General features: G+C 34.4%; 1 protein-coding gene and 1 pseudogene across 2 annotated transcripts; one reads left to right on the forward strand and one right to left on the reverse strand.

Annotated features, from left to right (window-relative positions):
* Window positions 1-2,687: 2,687 nt before the first annotated feature.
* On the forward strand, window positions 2,688-19,660 carry LOC107505042 (NXPE family member 4-like). 2 transcript variants are annotated; one of them, XM_016134876.2, is made up of 5 exons: window positions 2,688-2,783; window positions 7,369-8,102; window positions 14,879-14,940; window positions 16,232-16,438; window positions 19,082-19,641. In XM_016134876.2, exons 1-5 carry the CDS (start codon window positions 2,688-2,690, stop codon window positions 19,615-19,617), a joined length of 1,635 nt encoding a protein of 544 aa, XP_015990362.2. In that variant the 3' UTR covers window positions 19,618-19,641. The 2 variants fall into 2 exon arrangements, with proteins under 2 accessions (XP_015990362.2, XP_015990363.2); XM_016134877.2 differs by lacking the exon at window positions 2,688-2,783 and having other exon boundaries at window positions 7,523-7,638; window positions 19,082-19,660.
* LOC118603431 lies at window positions 16,554-16,671 on the reverse strand (annotated as a pseudogene).
* Window positions 19,661-20,390: the final 730 nt, after the last annotated feature.

A 20,390-nucleotide genomic window follows, 5' to 3' on the forward strand; every position in this document is an offset into this window, starting at 1 on the left:
CTTGTGTCTCAGTCCCCACTGAGTGTTCTCTTGACTTCACTTCTTCACTTTGCCTGATGCTGATGGTCTGCCCCTTTTGCTTGGAATCTTTTAGACCCTGGCCAGCACTACTCTTACACCCAAAGAACTGATGATCTCCTAGTTTATATTTTGTCATGTAAACTCCTGACTTCATGTTTCTACCCCTGAATGAGCTCTCATGTTTAGATCTCTCATTTAGATCCATAAATGTAAAGGAAAGGGAACTAATCAATCAGATGATAACAAAACCACACATTGCTACAGAGAGGACACTAAGGAGGACCATATATCTTGCTCACATTAATCTTTTGAGCAATTTGAAGGAAAATATGGTGAAGAAGAGCCTTTTCTTTTGAGAATAATAGACAACGAATATATGAACCACAGGATCTACCTGAACTTGGTTATACCATATGTATTGGAGTCAAGCTTAAGAGCGGAAAGTGCTCTGAGTCAGATCAAAATGACAGGAATCCTATTCTCAGCTCTGTTTCAAAGCTCACTGTATGACCTGGGCAAATCATTTAAACTCTCACCTGTGCTCTCAATTCTTTGAGTCAGCACGTCCATCATGCCTACCTCATAAAAAGATACCAGGTTAATATTAAATTGTAACATCTGTGTGACAAAAGCATATTAAAATCTATATGTTTATGTGTTTCTGAGTAGACAGTAAACTTGGGTACTTGCTGGCATCAGTCTCTTAAGGAGTAGCCAAATCAGACCCACTGCAAATATTAATCTTTTATTAGGGACTCCCTAAAGCAGAATTGAGTAATCCCGCGCAGTCAAACATGCTTAAAACAGCTTCCAACTGTTACCATGTAAAGACATGTTAAGGCCAGTTTGGTAGAGAAAAATCAAGGATGTTGGAAGGATTATCAAAACCTTAGAAAACCTTGCAAAACAGATCTTGATTGTCGTATTTATGTGTGTATATATGTGTGTATATATACACATATGTATATATGGATGTGTGTGTGTGTGTGTGTGTGTGTGTGTGTGTGTGTGGGTGTGTGTGTGTGTATCTGGGAGAATTGATAGACATGTTTAAATATCTTTAACTTCCTGTGTGGGACAGCACAAATGTGGAGGGATTCACAGTATGATCACCTGCTGCTTCCCATGGGCACTGGGGCATTTGTCCTGGGCACCTGCTTTTTCTGACACCATTTCTATCAGGTCAAGAATACAAATTCCAGATGGCTTTAAACTCAAGACTATAAGATATCGCTCTGTTAGTCTGAGATTTCATCAGTATCATTGTCTTGCCTACACTGTATTTGAGGCCCTTTCAGTTCAATTCAACAAATTTTATTGAGGACCTACTGTATATGAGATAGTATGCACATAAATCCTAGCAACTGTGTCTTGATGACAAGGCTCAGATAGAAACTAGGTAGTTCAGCTTTCCATGAATGACTATCTACTCTCAATCGTTCAAACTTCCAGCTCTATTCACTCATGTTTGTGTTGGGTATTTCTTGCACACTTACTGGAATTAGAATAATAAAGTCTCAGGACATCAAAATGATCTAATCTACTATACTGAGAATTTTGTTTTCCTTCCCATGTCTGCCTGACCTGATAAGTGTAGTTTATGATCCAGGCCCCTCCTCAAGGTGAACCTGGTATGCCCGACACTCACCTTAGCCAATACAAGTAAAGGTTTTAGATCCAAGGTAAAAGCATGCAGACTGCAACTTATACCTGTGATTTGTTTTGGCACAGAGGGGAGGTGCCCCAGTAGTACACTGGTGACTTCAGAACAAAGCCTCAACACCCAGCTAAGCATAGTTCCAATGTAGAAGATTGAACAAAATCTTTAAACTCTAAAGGTATGAAAATATTTGCAAAATTGACCAGTAGGGTGGGGATAACATTTGTTCTTCGGTGCAGAAAATTTTGATATCTATGTATAAACTGGGGATACAGTGTAGGAGTGCTTCTAGGAGAGAGTAAACTTTGAGAGATGGAAAATTTTAGAAGGGCAGCATTCAAGCAATCTGACTTAAGAAAAACTTGAAATTCCAAAAAAAAACAGAAAGTAGATATTACCAGATGGGGGGGAAAAAAAAACATTGATACAGCCAACACTTTTTTAAAATGAAGAAAGAAATCTGAGTTTTAAAATAATTATTTTCAAGCTCGAGGGGTGCTAGAAAGGCTGGTAGGATAAGAGAAGAACATATCAACAGCTTTGCAATAAGGAAGCCGGAAAAATCAAGTTACAGTAAAAGGGAAGTGGGATAATGTGATTCTTAGGGTCAATATTTACTGAGATGTTTGTGTCTGTTCTTTGTGTTCAAGGAAAGAGAATAGGAAACCTGTTAGGTGGTATGTAACCTGGAGACTACACCCGGACATGAGAAACTCTGCATTCTTCGAGCTCTCAGTTTCTCAATTTCTTAAGAGTCCATAGTGGACTCTGCGTCTCAGAATAGCACTTCTGTTGAAGGTACAAGCCAACGGCCAAAGAGAGCAGCTGGGAGACAGCAAGAGCAGCTGAGAGGGCCCATGTTCTATTCTGGGAGTAACTAATCTGAGGACAAAAAGAATCAGAAAGTATAAACTTTTCACATGTTCATGCATTTTGTTTCTGATTTTTTGTTTTGTTGTGTTATATTTGTGCTAGTTTTGATATTGTCTCTTGTAGGATCCTACTCATGACAATGAATATGACAAATCGTAAGCCACTGCTGGTACTGTTGTTTATATTAGCCTCCTGGATGACTTTTACAGTTTTTGAAAACTCCACAGAGGTAGGAATTGCCTTCTTTCTGTGTTTTAGAAAAATATTTTTACTTGATACTTAACCTGTTCTAGTTCAAATGGCCAGACCTATAGATTATAGTAGGGGAGTTCCAACAGCTTATACAAACTAAGAATCAACGTACTTGATAATCATTATGCAATATGGGAGAGGGCAATATTGTGTGTGTATGTGTGTGTGTGTGTGTGTGTATGCGTACCACACACATTCTTCCTCTGTCATTTGTAAAGGTAACTATCTTCTCCCAATGTATAGTTTGTTTTTCACCTTCTTTAAGATATCTTCTATACAGAATATTTTCATGTTTATATAATAAAATTTATCTACTTTTTTTTTTTTTACAATTAATGCTTTCTGAGTATTAAGAAACCCCTCCCTACTCCAACGTCAAATTATATTATTTCAATATTCTACTTAAACTTTTAAAAATTACTTTAGATATTTAATCCTGTAATGTAACTGGATTTTTTTCTGATTTTTCTTTTATTCCCATATTGGATAATGACTCTTTTTTCGCTGTTCTTTCCATGCTATTTTTCATGTCATTTGTTTGTTCCTTATTAAAATTTTAATCAAAATTGCCTAATTCTCCAACTTAAATATCTATAGTTTATACTCACACCTAAGAACAGGTCCCTTTCTAGGCTCTTTTTTCTGTTCCATTGATCAATTTGGCTTCCCTGTACCAATGCCACATTGCTATAATTAATAGAACTTCATAATTAGTTTTGAAAACTTCTAGGTCAAGTTACCATTATTTAATCTATTTCAGAAGGTTTTTGGCCAATTTTGGCCCTTTACTCTTTCTTATATGTTTCAGAGTCAGCCTGTCGAATGAAAAATCCTACTTAAATTATATGTGCATTACATTAACCATGTAGATCAAATTGGAAAATCTGATGTTTATATTGTTTTGCTGTTTAGCAATATGTAATCTCTCTCCATTTATTTAGGTTTCCTTCAAGATCTTTCAGTAAATTTTATAATTGTTGCATACAGTCTTATATACCTTTTATTAGATTTATTCTCAGTTACCCTATAACTTTTTGTTGCTATTGTAAATATCATCCTTTTAAATACATTTTTTAATTGCTTGCTGCAGATGTAGAGGAATACAAGTGATTCTTGTGTACTGAACAGCAAGATTTTACTTTCCAAGGTCTCTAATTGATTCATTAGTTTAAGGATACAATATCATTTAGCATCTCTCAGAGGATAGAAAGTATACTTGTTCTAAAGTTTTGTTTTTCTATTAATTCTATTCCTTTGGATGTTTTCTCTTTAGTGAACTTGATACCTCTCTTTCATGAGTTGACTTTCATAAAATTTTTGCTTTCTTGGTGTATGGACATCCTTATACTTGAGATTCTGTGTTGACCAGTCTGGAGTGGTGTTACTTCTTTTTGTTTATGCTGGAGATGTGAAAAGTCACCACAATAAATTTAATTTAAAAATATTAAAAAGTAGAACATAAAATAATTTAAATTTTTTTAAGTACTGAAGGGCAATATATGATCCCCATATGTCTCTTAGCTACTTCTCCAACTTAAATATCTATAGTTTTTACTTGCACCTAAATAGAGAAGTCCCTGTTTTTAGCCACCTGGCCCAGGCACAAGTAGGAAAATAGGGAGGGATTGGGCTACTTCTTTGCCTTCTCTTACTTTAGTTATCAACCCTCTCCACATTTGAACTCTCCCTGGAGCGGCTTCCATCTTTTGCAGAATCCTCGTCTATGTGCATTTGGAGCCATGGCTTTCTTCCTGGATCTAGTCTGCACTGCTTTTCATTTTTCAGGAGATTACTTAATTAAGATACCTCTTCTTATATCCCAGAATTATTTTTAAAGTTCTTTTCTGCCTTTTACAAGATTTTACAGTGGTTAACTGAAGATATGATATGTGCTATTCCTCCATCTTTAATCAGAATTTCCTTGTTATATTTCTACTAAAACTTTTTGTGTACCAAATACTATTCCACCATACCAAAAATCACTTATAATTTTTATTTGAAATTGTAGCAATTTAAAAATATCTGATACTGTACTGTGATGATTAAAAGACATTACTATGATAATGTTGTTCAGATCCTCTAGAACCTTACTCATTTTTTATCTACTTCCTGTAGCAGCTACTAAGACAGTTTTTTGAGTTTCTAATTATGATTGTGTATTTTTCTAGTTCTCCCTTTAGTTTTCTCGATTGTTGTTTCACATATAAATACATGTAGATATAGGCACATACACACTTATGAATGGCATGTTTTCTGACACAATGACCCTTTTATCATTATGAAGTGTACATCTTTATTTCTGGTGATACCCTTTATCTCGAAGTCTACTTTAATATTAATATTTGCCATTTTGTGCTTATAAGATCTTTCACTTTCCACCCATTTATTTTTGACCCATCTTTATACTTAAACTACATTCCCCATAGGTAACAAATAGTTGAGTCTTGCTTTTTTATCTCTGCCTTTTAATGGAATGTTTTGTCTACTTATTTTCAAAGGAATTATTAATATGAGTAAATTTAGGTCCACCATTTTACTATTTGTTTCCTGTTTGGCCCCTCCATTTTTGTATTCCTTTGTTCCCCCTTTACTGCCTTATTTTGAGTTAACTGAATTTTTTTTTTTTTTAGTATTTCCTTTTAGTTTCTCTATTGTTCTTATAACTCTAAGTTGTTTTTCAAGAGTGGTTTCTCTAGGGATTACAATATACATTCTTAACTTTTAGAGTTAATATTGTGCTACTTCATGTAGTCTGTAATAAATTTTCAACCATTTAGTTCTTCATGCTGTAGTTCTCACATTATTACAAAATCATTTTTTACTTCAAACAATTACATAGATTTTAAAGAAATATGGAAATAAACACACAATATTTTATATTTATTCACATATCTACCATTTCTGATGCTTTTCATTCCTTTCTGAAGATCTATGTTTCCATTTGATATAACTTTACTTCAGCTTGAAAATTTTAGTTCATACTTCTTATAATGCAAGTCCAGTGCTGTAACTTCCTCCAAGTTTCTATTCCCCTCCAGCATCTGCATGTGGTCACTCTCCAGTGCTTTAAGAGAGATTTTTTTTTGGTCTAGAGTTAACATTGTTATCTTCAGGAAAATTGGTTCAATAAAAGCTATTCTGCCTTTATTGGAAATTCTGAGATATAAGTATGATTAATATTATTAGTTTTATGATTTGGCATGTCAAGATTTTTTTATATAAAAACATTTTTATTTATCAAATAATAGAGATAGTAACAAACATTTAGTATGTGCCGTTCTAAATGTTTTTCATGTTAGCCATTAATCCTCACAGTAACACACAAGGTGTTTACTTTTATGACCCAATTTTTAGATGATGAAACTGATTGACAGAGAAGTTAAGGAACTTAACCAAGTTTGCAAAGCTAGTCAGTAATAGAGTCAAGCTTTAACCTCAGGCAAATATCTCTGAAAATGAGCTACCCAGTGTTGCAAGCATGTAGTAAGACTAGAATTCTCATTCACTGCTGATTTAGGTGCACATTGGCACCACATTTCTGGAAAATGGTTTCATAGGACATATTAAAACCTTTAACAATGTTCACCACATTTGACCTATAATTGTACTTCAATTCAAATAATCTGAATTGAAAAGAAACATTTATACCAAAAGTTGTTCTTTACAGAATTGTAAGTAATAGAGAAAAGCTGAATGAAATAAATCTCCAAAAATATGGGAATAGGTAAAATAATAAGCTGTATCCATAGAATGAAATATTACGTGGGCCTTTGACATGCAGTTGAATGTTTTTTATGATATTTTTTTTAAAAAGTCAAAATTCCTTGCTAAATATTCAATTTGTTCACAATCATGTGATGTGGTACACAAAGAATGAGAGAAAATCACCAAAATGTTCACAGTAATTATCAATGACTGATGTAATTGTGACTGATTTTTTTTTTACAGTTACGGTCTCAGCATTTTCTCATTTTTAATAAATCAGTGTTATTTTGTGATTAGAAAAAATATATTTTTATAAACCTGTGTTTCTTATTTCCTAAATTAGCTAAAACAATCTGAAAATATTGTGAAATATCATAAAATGTTTAAGCAAGTATAAAAGGTGGAATAGAAAAAGATAATCATATTTTCCATAAAAGCCCCATGCATTTTAAACATTTTCTTAAGAATTTTTTTTAAATGACTATATTCTAGTTTTAAGATAAAAAAATAAATAAAGATTTGTTCTCCACTATGCAGTTTGGTTTTCACAATTGCCCAGTAAAGGTATATTTTGTCATCACCACTTTAAAAAAAAGAAAAAGATCCTAGGGCTCTTTAGAGTTAAATGGCTCATCCAAAAATAGGTTAACCAGTGAAAAGTGGAGTTCTGCCACCAAATTTCAGAAAAATTCTTTTCCCTATGAAACACATATAATAATAAAATCTCAATATCATTTTAATTTTAATTTTTGTACCTCCTATTATTTTACAAAATGTAAAAGTTGGCTGACTTACCAAAATTGTTACATTAAATAGAACATTTTCTATATTCTTTATTATATTCCATGTCATTTCAGTTATGGACTGCACTCAAGTTGCCCTTCTCCCTCTATTACTGGAATTTCATCATGAAATCCTCATGTCCTAAAGTGCCACTAAATCCAGGAGTTTCACCAACAGAGACTGAGCTGAGAATCAAGGAAATCATGGAGAAACTAGACAAGCTTATCCCACCCAGACCCTTTACCCATGTGAAAACCACCACCAGTGCTGCCCAGAGCAGAGCCACTATCCTCAACCCTCAAGAAACATACTGCAGGGGGCATCAGCTAGACATCCTGCTGGAGGTGAGGGACCACTTGGGACGCAGGAAAGAATATGGTGGAGATTTCCTGAGGGCCAGGATGTCCTCCCCAGCCCTGAAAGCAGGTGCTTCGGGAAAAGTGACAGACTTCAACAATGGCACGTACCTTGTCAGCTTTGGTCTGTTCTGGGAGGGCCAGGTCACTCTGTCTCTTCTGCTCATCCACCCCAGTGAAGGGGTGTCAGCTCTCTGGAGGGCAAGAAACCAAGGCTATGACAGGGTGATCTTCATAGGCCAGTTTGCCAGTGAGACCTCTTTTGCCAATTCTTACTGTGCCCTGGTTTTAAACTCAAGTGTTGAACTGTGCAAGTACCTAGATCCTCAAGACCAAGAAGCCTTCTACTGCATGAAACCTCAACACATACCCTGTGCTGCACTCACCCACATGCATTCCAAAAACAAGAAAGTTTCTTATCTTAGAAAACAAGAAAGGATCCTCTTTAAAAGGTAAATAATTACTTCTGGTCTTACCTGGGCAAATATGGTAATGATTTTGCCCATATGTTGATCCAAAGGGAAGCACTATGAGTACATTAACTTTGAGACTCTATGAAGAACCACTTTAGAAAAGACTTGGAGACAATGTCCACTTTCTAGTAGTTCCTAAACTTTTTGAATATTTAACTGTTATTATTGAAACAAAAACATAAACAGAATAAAATTAAAAGAGAATGAGAAATATACATCTGTGTATATGTATATGCTCTAATACATCTTTTCTGCATCTCAATAAATGACCTTGCATAACCCCTAGATGAATAGGCAAGGAAATGAAAATTTAATAAATGGCCAAGAATTGTGGGAGGTGTATTGGCATGGAAGGTGCCACTGGCCAGCTGTAGTCAATTATTATCACTAAGGATTAACTAACTGAACCAATGGATAATGTGGCTTCCTGTGTTTCCTGATCTTTGTTGTTAATTTTTAAATTTCACCCATACCCCAACCCCCTCACCTTTGGCAACCATCACCTTGTTCTCTATATCTATGGATCTGTTTCTGTTTTGTTTATTTATTTATATTTTTAAGATTCCATATGTAAGTAAGTGAAATCACGTTATTTGTCATTCTCTGTCTGACTTATTTTACTTAGTATAACACTCTTTAGTTCCATCCATGTTCTTGCAAATGGCAAGCCTTCATTCATTTTTATTGCTGAGTTATGTGTGTGTATATATATATATATTGCTATATATATTTATTGCTGAGTAATATACGTATATTAGAGTTTTCTGTATATGGTGTATATATATTTTATATATATTTTTTATATATATATATATATATATATATATATAGAGAGAGAGAGAGAGAGAGAGAGAGAGAGAGAGAATTTTTTTATCCAGTCATCTATCGCTGGACAGCTAGGTTGCTTCTGTATCTTTGTTCTTGTAAATGATGCTACAATGAACACAGGGGTGCATATATCTTTTTTAAATTAGTGTTTTTGTTTTCTTCAGGTATACCCAGAAGTGGAATTGCTGAGTCGTATGACAACCTATTTTCAATTTTTTGATGACTCTTCATGCTGTTTTTCCATAGCGGCTGCATCAATTTACAATCCTACCCACAACATACAAGGATTCCCTTTTTTCCACATCCTCACCAACACTTGTTTCTTGACTTATTGATAATAGTCATTCTGACAGGTGCGAGGTGATATCTTATTGTGGTTTGAATTTTCATGTCCCTGATGATGTTGAGCATCTTTTCACATGTCTATTGGTCATGTGTATGTCTTCTTTGGAGAAATATCTGTTCAGGTCCTCTACCTATTTTTTAATTGGATTTTTAGGGTGTTTTGGTGTTAAGTTTTATGAGCTTCTTGCATATTTTGGATATCAACCCCTTATCAGATGCATTACTTGCAAATATCTTCTCCCATTCAGTAGGTTGTCTTTTCATTTTGTTAATGGTTTCTTTCATTGTGCAAAAACTTTTCAGTTTGATGTAGTCCCATTTGTTTATTTTCGTTGTAGTTATTTTCCTTGCCTGAGGAGACATATCCAAAAAGATATTACTAAGCCCAATGTCAATGAGTTTACTGCCTATGTTTTCTTCTAGGAGTTTTATGGTTTCAGTTCATACATTTAAGCTTTAATATGTTTTGAGTTTATTGTTGTATATAGTGTAAAAAGTGGTCCAATTTCATATTTTTGCATATATTTGTCTAGTTTCCCCAATACCACTTTTTGAAGAGACTGTGTTTACCCCATTGTATATCCTTGCCTCTTTTGTCCTAGATCAACTGACCATATAAGTGAGGATTTATTTCTGGGCTCTCTATTCTATCTAGTCCATTAATCTATATATCTGTTCATGCTAGTACCATACTGTTTTGATTATTGTAGCTCTATAGTATAGTTTGATATCAGGCCACATGATGCTTCCCACTGTGTCCTTTCTCAAAATTTTTTGGGTTAATTTGGGTCTTTTGTGGTCCATATAAATTTTAGGAACAGTTGTTCTAGTTCTGAGAAGAATGCTTTTCGTATTTTAATAGGTATTAATTGAATCTGTATATTACTTTAGGTAGTGAGGACATTTTATCAATATTAATCTTACCAATTCATGAACATAGTATATCATTCCATTTATTTGTATTGTTTTCAATTTCTTTCATAAATATCTTATATTTTTCAGAGTATGGGTCTTTTATCTCTTTGATTAAATTTCCTTGTTATTTTTATGCTTTCAATGCAATTGTAAATGAGACTGTTTATTTAATTTCTCCTTCTGATCATTTATTATTGGTGTATAAAAATGCAACAAATTTCTGAATATTTGTTTTGTATTCTGAAACCATATTGAATTCATTAAGTTTTCTAATAGTTTTTGGATGTCTTTAGAGTTTTCTATATATGGTATCATATCATCTGAAAACAGTTTTATTTCTTTCTCTCTGATCTGGATGCCTTTTATTTCTTTATTTTGTTTGATTGCTGTGGCTATGATGAATAGAAGTGGTGATAGCAGGTATCCTTGTGTTGTTCTTGACTTTACAGGAAAAGCTTTTATCTTTTCACCATTGAGTATATTAGCTGTGGGTTTGTCATATATAGCCTTTATTATGTTGAGACATGTTCCTTCCATACCCATTTTGTTGAGAGCTTTTATCATAAATAAATGTTACATTTTTTCAAATGCTTTTTCTATGCCTATTGAGATGATCACATGAATTTTATCCTTCATTTTCTTAATGCAATGTATCACATTGATCAATTTACAAATGTTGAACCATTCTTGTATGCCTGGGAGAAATCTCACTTAATCATAGTGTATAATCCTTTTAATATATAGTTTAATTTGGTTTGCTAATATTTATAATATCTTTGTCTTGTTTTGATATCAGGATGATGCTGGCTATGTGGAATGAGTTTGAAAGTGTTCCTTCCTCTTTAATTTTTTGAAATAGTTTAAGAACAATAGATATTAATTTTTTAAATATTTAGATAGAATTCACCTGGGAAACTGTCTGCTCTTGGGCTTTTATTCGTTGGGAGTTTTTTGATTATTGCTTCAATTTCATTGTTAGTAATCAGTCTGTTTAGATTTTCTATTTCATCCTGGTTCAGTTTGAAAGATTACATGTTTCTAGAAATTTATTCATTTATTCTAGATTGTCCAATTTGTTGGCATATAATTGTTTATAGTATTCTTTAATTATTCTTTGTATTTCTGTGCTTCTTTTTCATTTATTTCACTTATTTGGGTTCTCTCCTTTTTTTCTTGATGAGTTTAGATAAAGGTTTATCAATTTTGTTTATCTTTTCAAAGAGCTAGCTCTTAGTTTCATCATTTTTAAATTTTTTAATTTTGTTTATTTCCACTCTTGTCTTAATTATTTTCCTCTGTTTACTTTGGGTTTTATTTGTTCTTCCTTTTCTAGTTCCTTTAGGTGTAAAGTTAAATTGTTTATTTGGGGTATTTCTTATTTCCTGAGGCAGCCCTGTATTGCTATAAACTTCCCTCTTAGAACTACTTTTGCTGCCTCCCATAAGTTGTGAAAAGCTGTATTTTTATTTTCATTTGTCTCAACGTAGTTTTGATTTCCTGTTTGATTTCCTTTTTGATTCATTGATTGTTCAGTAACACATTATATAGTCTCTGTGAGTTTTTCTTTAGTTTTCTTCCTGTAGTTGATGTCTACTTTCATGCCACTGTGGTCAGAACAGATACTTGATATGATATCAATCTTCTTGAATTTATTGAGTCTTGTTTAGTGGCCTAATATGTGATCTTTCCTGGAAAACATTCTGTGTGCACTTAAATGTGTATTCTGCAGTTTTTGGATTAAATGTTTTTTATGTCTATTAAATCCAGCCGGTCTAATGTGACACTTAATGCCATTAATTCCTTATTAATTTTCTCTCTGGGTGATTTAATGTAAGTGGATATTAAAATCCCCAACTATTATTATTCGTATTACTATAAATTTCTCCATTTATGTCCATTAATGTTTGCTTTATATATTCAGGTGCTCCTGTGACATAACAACTTACAATTGTTATATCCTCTTCTTGGATTGACCCCTTATCATTATATAATGTCCTTCTTTGTCTTTTTTTTTTTTTTACATTCTTTGTTTTAAAGTCTATTTTGTCTGATATGAGTATCATTACCCCAGTTTTTTTCCATTTCTATTTACATGGAATATCTTTTGCCATCCCTTCACTTTCAGTTTGTACGTATCTTTCAGTTTTAAGTCTCTTTTTAGCAATATATAGACGAGTCATGTTTTTAAATCCATTCAGCTGCCTTATGCCTATTTATTGGAGCATTTAATTCAATTACATTTAAAGTAATTACTGATAAGTATGTACTTATTGCCATTTCATTAATTATTTTTATTGTTTTTGTAGTTCCTTTCTTCTTTTGATCTCTTCCCTTGTGGTTTTGTTTTCTTTAATGTTTTGTTTAGGTCCCTTTCTCTTTAGTCTCTGTGTATCTTTTGTAAGTGTTTGGTCTGTGGTTACTATAAGGTTTATGTATGCCATTCTATATCTATAGCAGTTTATTTTAAGCTGATAGGCATTTAAGTTCAAATATGTTCTTAAAAGGCTACCTTTTTACTCCCCCTCCATGCTTTATGTTTTTGATGACAAATTTAGATCTTTTTGTTTTGTGTATCTTCTAACCACTTATTGTAGTTAGAGTTGAGTTTGGTACTTTTGCCCTTTGACTTTCATAGTAGCTTTTTAAATGTCCAATTCACTGTATTTATTAAATATTGGCTTTATCTATGAATTTTTTTCCTTTCTCATATTTTCTTATTTCTGGTTATGGTCTTTCCTTTTTTGCTTAAGAAAGACCTTTAACATTTCTTGTAAAGCTGGTTTAATGGAGATGAGCTTCTTTAGTTTTTGCTTGTCCGGGAAACATTTCTGTCACTTCTTTAATTTTAAATGATAACCTTGCTGGATAAATTATTCCAGATTGTTGATTCCTTTCTTTCAGCACTTTAAAAATGTCCTACCACTCCTTTCTGGCCTGAAAGTTGTTGACGAGAAATCAGCCAATAGCTTTATGAGGTTCCCTTTGTATGTACCTAGTTATTTTACTCTTGCTGCCTTCAAAACAGTCTACCTTTAATTTTTACCATTTTAATTACAGTAAGTCTTGGTGTGTATCTCTTTGGGTTCATCTTGTTTGGTGCTTTCTGTGCTTCCTGAACCTGAATGTCTGTTTTCTTTTCCAGGTTAACAAAGTTTCCAGTCATTATTTCTTCAAATAAAGTTTATGCTCCTCACTCTTTTTCTTCTCTTTCTGGCAACTTTATATCATAAATGTTTGTACTCTTGATGTTGTCCCAAATGTCCCTTCGACTATCCTCATTTTTGTTAATTCTTTTTCCTTTTTGCTGTCTAAATAGTTGATTACCACTAGTCTGTCTTCCAGTTCACTCAACTTTTCTGTATCAGCAAGTCTAATGTTGATTCCTTTTAATGTATTTTTAATTTTAGTTATTGCGTTCTTCAGCTCTGCTTGGTACTTAATTATACTTTTTAACTCTTTGTTGAAGTTCTCTCTAAGTTTCTCTATTCAACTCACAAGTTCAGTGAGTAGCTTTATGACCATTTCTTTGAATTCTTTATCAGGAAGATTACTTATCTGTCTCCTTAGGGTTGTTTTCTGGAGATTTTTCTTGTTCCTTGATTTGAAAGGTATTTCATTATTTCATTTTGTTTGACTGTTTATATTTGTTTATATAAATTAGACAAAATATCTATCTCAGCCAGTCCTGAAAAAGTGTCCTTGTGTAGAGATGATCTCTGTGTAGTCTATGTGTAATGGGTGGTTTTGACAGGCTGGCTGGAGCCAAGCAAGTGCCTATGGTGTCCAGGACAATGGCCTACTCAGCTGGAGCAGCCCTTATAGTAATGTCCTGTTGATCCTGCTTGCTCCCTTTGTTTGGATCCAATATGGGCTTAGGTGATTGTCCTGGAACACACTGCAGCGACCTTATAGGTAGGCCAGAGCATCTGGGTAGAGCTCTCGCCTACACTATCGAGGTAGAGGGTGATATAAATTATGGTCCTCACCAGCACCTCCAACCCTGGAGAATTCCTCCATTTCCCAGAAAGTTCCTGTGCCTCCACAGATTTCTCTATATAGTATTTCTGTCCTTTGTTGCACAGAAAGTGGTCTTATGTAGAAGCAATGTCTGTGTAAGCTGTATGTTCTTGGTAGTTTTGGAAGGGCAGTTGATGCCAGGCAGGTGCTTATTGTGCTTGGAGCACTGGCTTGCAAGGTTGGAGTGGCCCCAGGTAGAGAGGTCTGGTACATGTGGTGATGCCCTGTAGATGCTACTTGCTGTCTTTGTCCAGAGGCATAATGGGCTCCAAGCAGTGTGGCTGGGGACACACTGCAGTGACCTTAAAGATAGGCCAAAGCACCCAAATAGAATTCCTAATGCACTATCAAGATAGACAGGATCATAAACAATGTCACTCACCAGCACCTCTCATCTCAGAGAATTTTTGCAGCACCTGGAGAGCTCTTACAGTTTTTCAGTCTTCTCTATTCAGTCTCTTTCTCTTGTTTGTTGTTCAGAAGCTATTCATTCAGCCTTCCATTGTCTCTCAGGAGTAATTGCTCTCTATATAGATGTATATTTCAGGAAGGAGTGAGCTCAGTGTCCTCTTGCACCACCACCATCTTGGACCCTGTTTCTTGACCTTTGGGTCCACCTTCAGATTAATTTCTGTATTTGTGTCTTTAAGGTCAAATGTGGGTGTAGAGATTATGGAAAACTTCAACACTATTAATGTCTCCAGATGCAACAGTAAGTTCTCCCTATGTTTGTTGGGTTGTGCTTAGTATTCGACCATTTGAAATGTTCCTACTTTCTGCTGGACTTGTACACTATTATCAGTCTTATTGGCAGTCTGATCATTGAGCTTGTCTATAGTGGGCCAAGATATCAGTTACTTAAGTAAATAAATAATTGAAATCACTAGGAAATCATAAACCTGGTTTAGTAACTATAACTCTCATCATCAATTTAACGCAGTAATTTTCAAATGTTGAAACTCTCTCCCAACTTATACTTAGGTCTTTGTCTTCCTACACCTCCACTATCAGGATTTCCTACAGCCCAAGAATCACCACCTAGATGTTTCCAACTTGCCAACAAGAAGTTAATTCATCACAATTTCCCCCTCTTCATCTTTGGGACCTTTCAAACCATTTTAACATACAAAATAGCACTCTCAATTTCTTTGGCTTCAAATATCCCAGGAAATCTCTATCTAAAAGTAATTTAAGGCAGAAGCATTTGTGTCTCTGCAAGTTCAGCATTAGCAGTTTGCTAATCACTAATAAATTTGTTCACACTGAAATGTAAATATGTAGCTAGAGGTAGAAATGCCATTTTCACTGAGAATAAACAAGTACACTCATACCAGATGTTAAAATACTAAACTACTGCCTTTAATAGTTGTATAATTACTGCACCAAGCCTACGAACGGCTCCTTACCACTATAGCCACCTGAGCCCCTCAGATTCCCAGAGGCTTCACAATACTTAATGGGTTAATACCTGGCCCATCTTGGACCTCTAGTACTCCATTCCAGCCTACAGCCATATCCCTGTGGACTTTCCAGGTCCCAAACCAAACTAATCATTAATTTCTTATTTCACCCTGCATTTAATTCAAAAGATTTACAGTTTGATGGTGGCATTTATGACACTATGAAAGAAAGTAACAAACTTGGGAGTAAAGTGTGTTAAAATGATATAATAATTGAGTTTTTATTATTAAGCAAGAATTAATGACTTTACTTTCATAAGAAGACAAACAAATACTTACATTTTCCCCTAAAGGCCTTTTTTTTTTTCTGGGAGAAAACGTCCTCTGTAGTGAACATTAATGGGTATCGTTTAGAAAATTCACATCATAGAAACATTTTACTCAAAAATAATTATTCCATTAAGAGGAATAAGGCTTCAATAAGGCTTTTCCCCAACTCTCATGCCTTATTAAGTGTATATTTAGAAAATCCAGTAGGTTCTTAATAAATACTGATGAATATATGATATTTTAGAAGGTCGTATCTTGCTGATTCTTTGGCAGAAAACATGGCTCCAATGAAAAAGAAATGCAAGTTAGGAATGGCATCCACAATCCCCAGTGGATATGTCTGGAAAGACACATGGAATCCTATCTCTTGTAGTTTGGCTCCAGTTGAAATAAAAGAATGCCTGAAAGGAAAATTCATATATCTAATGGGAGATTCCACAATACGCCAGTGGATGGAATACTTCAAAGACAGTATCAAAGGTATGCCTGAGTCTAAGCCATTATTTATATCCTTTTCAGAATGTTCTTTTTCATTTCAAAAATAAAAAGGAATATGGGGAGCATCTCTTCTTTTTCATAGGTCTTTTTTTAAAAATGCCTATAGCACCTGGTATTCATGGGTGTCTCCCATCCAAGTACTAACCAGGCCCAACCCTGCTTAGCTTCTGATATCAGATGGGATCAGGCATGTTCAGGGTGACATGGCTGTAGACCCTTTTTTTTAGGCCTTAATCACAATACATCAAAACTTTTCACAAGACATAATTATCTTTCCTTTAAAAGTATACCTCTATAAACCTATCCTTATCCCTGCAGAATCCACACTTCAATATTTACCTCGTATGCTCAGAAAACCATTGGTAGAGGTGAAGATAACTTAAGATATTACACTGTCTACCCTCTACAGTTGAAATAATGACTAAAAGTGTGGATTCTAGATCCAGATGGCCTGGAATCAAAATCTGACTTCTCTATATTCGATCTGGGTAAACTTGGGCAAGTACATAACCATTGTGTCCCTCAGTTACCTCATGTATAATAGAGATAAAAATAGTACCTTCCTGGTAAAATGAGGTAATATATACAATGCATTTAGAATGCATGATTTTTGCTATATAGTAAATAGTCATTGGTATAAGCTATCATCACTATTACGATATGAAAGGACACATGCCAGGACTAAGGTGATGACTTTACATCAGATAAGCACAGTGGTAAAAAGCATGGGCTTTGGGTCTAACAGACCCAGATTGTGCCACTTAGAAGCCATGATCTTTGCCATGTTACTTTTTTTTTCTGCCTCATTTTCCTCATCAATCAATCTAGAATAACAATGGTATCTGGTGGTTGTTACAAAGATTAAACAAGGTAATATGTATAAAACATTTAACACATTGAAGGCACAGGGCACATAGAACATGCCCAGTAAACAATAGCTACTGCAATTATCATTAGTCAATGTCAGAATTGGGACCAAAACCCAGTTGCTAGAAAATCCTAGTTGTTCTTTTTACTAACCCAAGAATGCAACAATCATAACTCAGAAGGCACTAGTAGATCTTAGCACTTATACCTGGAAAACCATCACTGCTTGCCCCTGTGTTCTGGGCCCTGAACACAGCTGATGTGGCTCCATTCTGGCATTCCTGACATGATATTATTTTTGTCATCTCAAACTTAGGGGGTAAGCTTATCTTCCCAAAATAATGGGAAAATCATTAGAGCCTTGGCTTAAAGCTGTAAGTAGAATTCCTAACAGAAGAGGGATTTTTAAATTGTGACCTCTAGTAAATAATTGAACTCTTCAGGACCTCTGTTTTCCCTTCTATAAAACTAAGGATTTGGTGATAACCTTTAACATCACATTCCATAACAGTGGGTCTCTTAGGTTATAGAAAGTACTGAGTTACTTACTTTCTTTGAATGATCTTTTATATTGTGGTAGCAAAACATCTGTTGTACATTTTGTTAAAAGTTAAATTCTATGTGCATAGTATGCTTTGGAAAAAGAAATTGCAATAAGTTGGAAGCAGAATGAAGAATATAATTCTGCCATTTTCCTCCAATCAAACCTCCAGCATCTCTATTTTCAGACCTCACTGGGTTAAGACTTTAAATGTAGCCCTTTACTCCTAAGATAGTACATGTTATGAAACATTAATAATTCTTTTCTAAACATTTTCCTCAGAAATTTTAACTACAAAGGAGCTGGCCCTGATAGTCTGATAAGGGTCTAACTAACTATGAAAAATGGAAGGATTTTGTTTGATTCTATTCATATTATACTTATATTCTCAGACATTTTAAGATTGAGTAGACTATTTTCACAAGAACTGAGAAGAGCTTCAAATGTAAGTGGAAATTCTGTCACTAGCTGTGTAATCTTGAGCAGGTCATTTTATCTCTTGAGTTTCTTTTTTATATTATGGCAATTAAATGTGTGCGTGTGTGTTGTATGTGTGTGTGTGTGTGTGTGTGTGTGTGTGTGTGTGTGTGTGTGGAGAGAGAGAGAGAGCACGAGCGAGCTGTGAAGTGAATGAATACATTAGTCCAAATAAATGCTGTGTAAAGTCCTTCACAAATGAATAGGAAAACCATTATAGATGATGTACTCAGTACCATTCCATACATATGTAAAACAAAACAAAACAAAACAAAACAAAACAAAACAAAAAACCCAGAAGTTTAGAATATAATTTCAGCCTTAAGAGACTTTACAGAGTACTTGGGGAGATAGGTTCACTTGTTTTTTGAATTGTACAGGCATCAATTAGTACTTTATCCTCAAAGGAGTTGTCTCTAGTTAAGAAAATATACAAAAATAATATTGTACATTTTAAGCAAAATGTACAAAACGATGATCTTCCAATGAACTTATCCCAATGCTTACCATCCCCAATCCATTTGGTTCTTAACAGTTCTACAAGGGGGCATATATAATTTCTTATTTGTATAATACTTCTGATTATTCAAGTACTTTTCAGAACTATTACTTCATTTAAACATATAATTAATCAGCTATGATTAACTTATTTAAATATAAATACCAAGTGTTTTCTTCTGTCTTTATGATCTTTATAATTTTATCCTTTTTTAATTTGGGGATTGCCTATTTGCCATCAGCCCTGAAGTCAGTGGATCTGCATGAATCTGGAAAATTTCAGCATCAACTTGCTGTGGACTTGGATAAGAATATCAACATCCAATGGCAAAAACATGGTTACCCTTTGGTTGGATCACTGACCTATTCAGTCAAAGAGATTGAGTACATCACCCGGGTAATTGACAGAACTGGAGGAGAAAAAAATACTATCATTGTTATTTCTCTGGGCCAGCATTTCAGACCCTTTCCCATTGATGTTTTTATCCGAAGGGCCCTCAATGTCCATGAGGCTGTTCAGCGTCTTCTTCTGAGAAGCCCAGAAACTATGGTTATTATCAAAACAGAAAACATCAGGGAGATGCATAGTGATGTGGAGAGATTTGGTGACTTTCATGGTTATATCCAATATCTCACCATAAGAGACATTTTTCAGGATCTCAATGTGGGCATCATTGATGCCTGGGATATAACAATTGCATATGGCACAAATAATGTCCACCCACCTATATCTGTAGTCAGAAATCAAATTAATATATTGCTAAACTATATTTGCTAAATAATACATACCTCTGAAATTCATTCACTTAATTAAAAACATTAGTAAATGTTTGCTATCATGCCAGATGCTGTGTTTGGCTCTGAACTCCCAATTAGCATGAGCTAATCTGCACTATGGCTGATCCACAAACCACCAATTTAACTGAATCATTTATTTCTAATTTGGGCTTCCACTTAAAAATAAAAAATACTAATGAAAAGGACCTGCCTGTCTTGATCAAGGCCATGCCACTCTTCACAAATGGAACATCAAGACACCTAATGGTTAAAAGTTCTTCTCCCCAATTCATAAAAATTCAGAACAATTAAATCATTATGCAATAAATATTTGGAAAAAGCAGTCCCATTTTCTCATTTCCACCATTAAAGACAAGCTAAAAATGATTTCCAAGTGAGAAGAGAAGTCTCAAGGTTATTTTCCAGCTCCACAGCCCTTGAGAAACAGCAAAATTCCAAGCAAGGCCTCCAGGGCACTGAGAATCTTTGGCTTTTCTCTCCCTATAGGAACTCCCACTTCTAGGAGCTAATCAGATTTAATAGAACTTATTCTTCAGAAATATAGATAACACAGGTGAAAGCACAGTGCGCTAGAATTCTCTGAACTGCGTTTCCATCCTTTTATAGCCAGTCATCTTATAACTAGATAAGTCACTTCAGCTCTCTGAGCCTCAGTTTCCCAAACTAAATGGTTAATCTAAGCTTTGTGATTTTCAAACCTTGCTCTGTGCAGACCTGGGTGCAGTAGGTGATACTTCTAGTACTATCTGGAGG

This window comes from Rousettus aegyptiacus, unplaced genomic scaffold (assembly GCF_014176215.1).
Source record: "Rousettus aegyptiacus isolate mRouAeg1 unplaced genomic scaffold, mRouAeg1.p scaffold_m13_p_5, whole genome shotgun sequence".
In the NCBI taxonomy this organism is placed as follows: Eukaryota; Metazoa; Chordata; class Mammalia; order Chiroptera; family Pteropodidae; genus Rousettus; species Rousettus aegyptiacus.

What these genes read in the sequence shown, in the direction of transcription:
- LOC107505042 (XM_016134876.2), top strand. Translation starts at nt 2,688, where the DNA reads ATGACAATGAATATGACAAATCGTAAGCCACTGCTGGTACTGTTGTTT. An exon ending in GAAAGGATCCTCTTTAAAAG is followed by an intron (nt 8,103 to 14,878) that starts GTAAATAATTAC and finishes TGTGTCTTTAAG; the next exon opens with GTCAAATGTGGGTGTAGAGA. An exon ending in TAATGTCTCCAGATGCAACA is followed by an intron (nt 14,941 to 16,231) that starts GTAAGTTCTCCC and finishes ATTCTTTGGCAG; the next exon opens with AAAACATGGCTCCAATGAAA.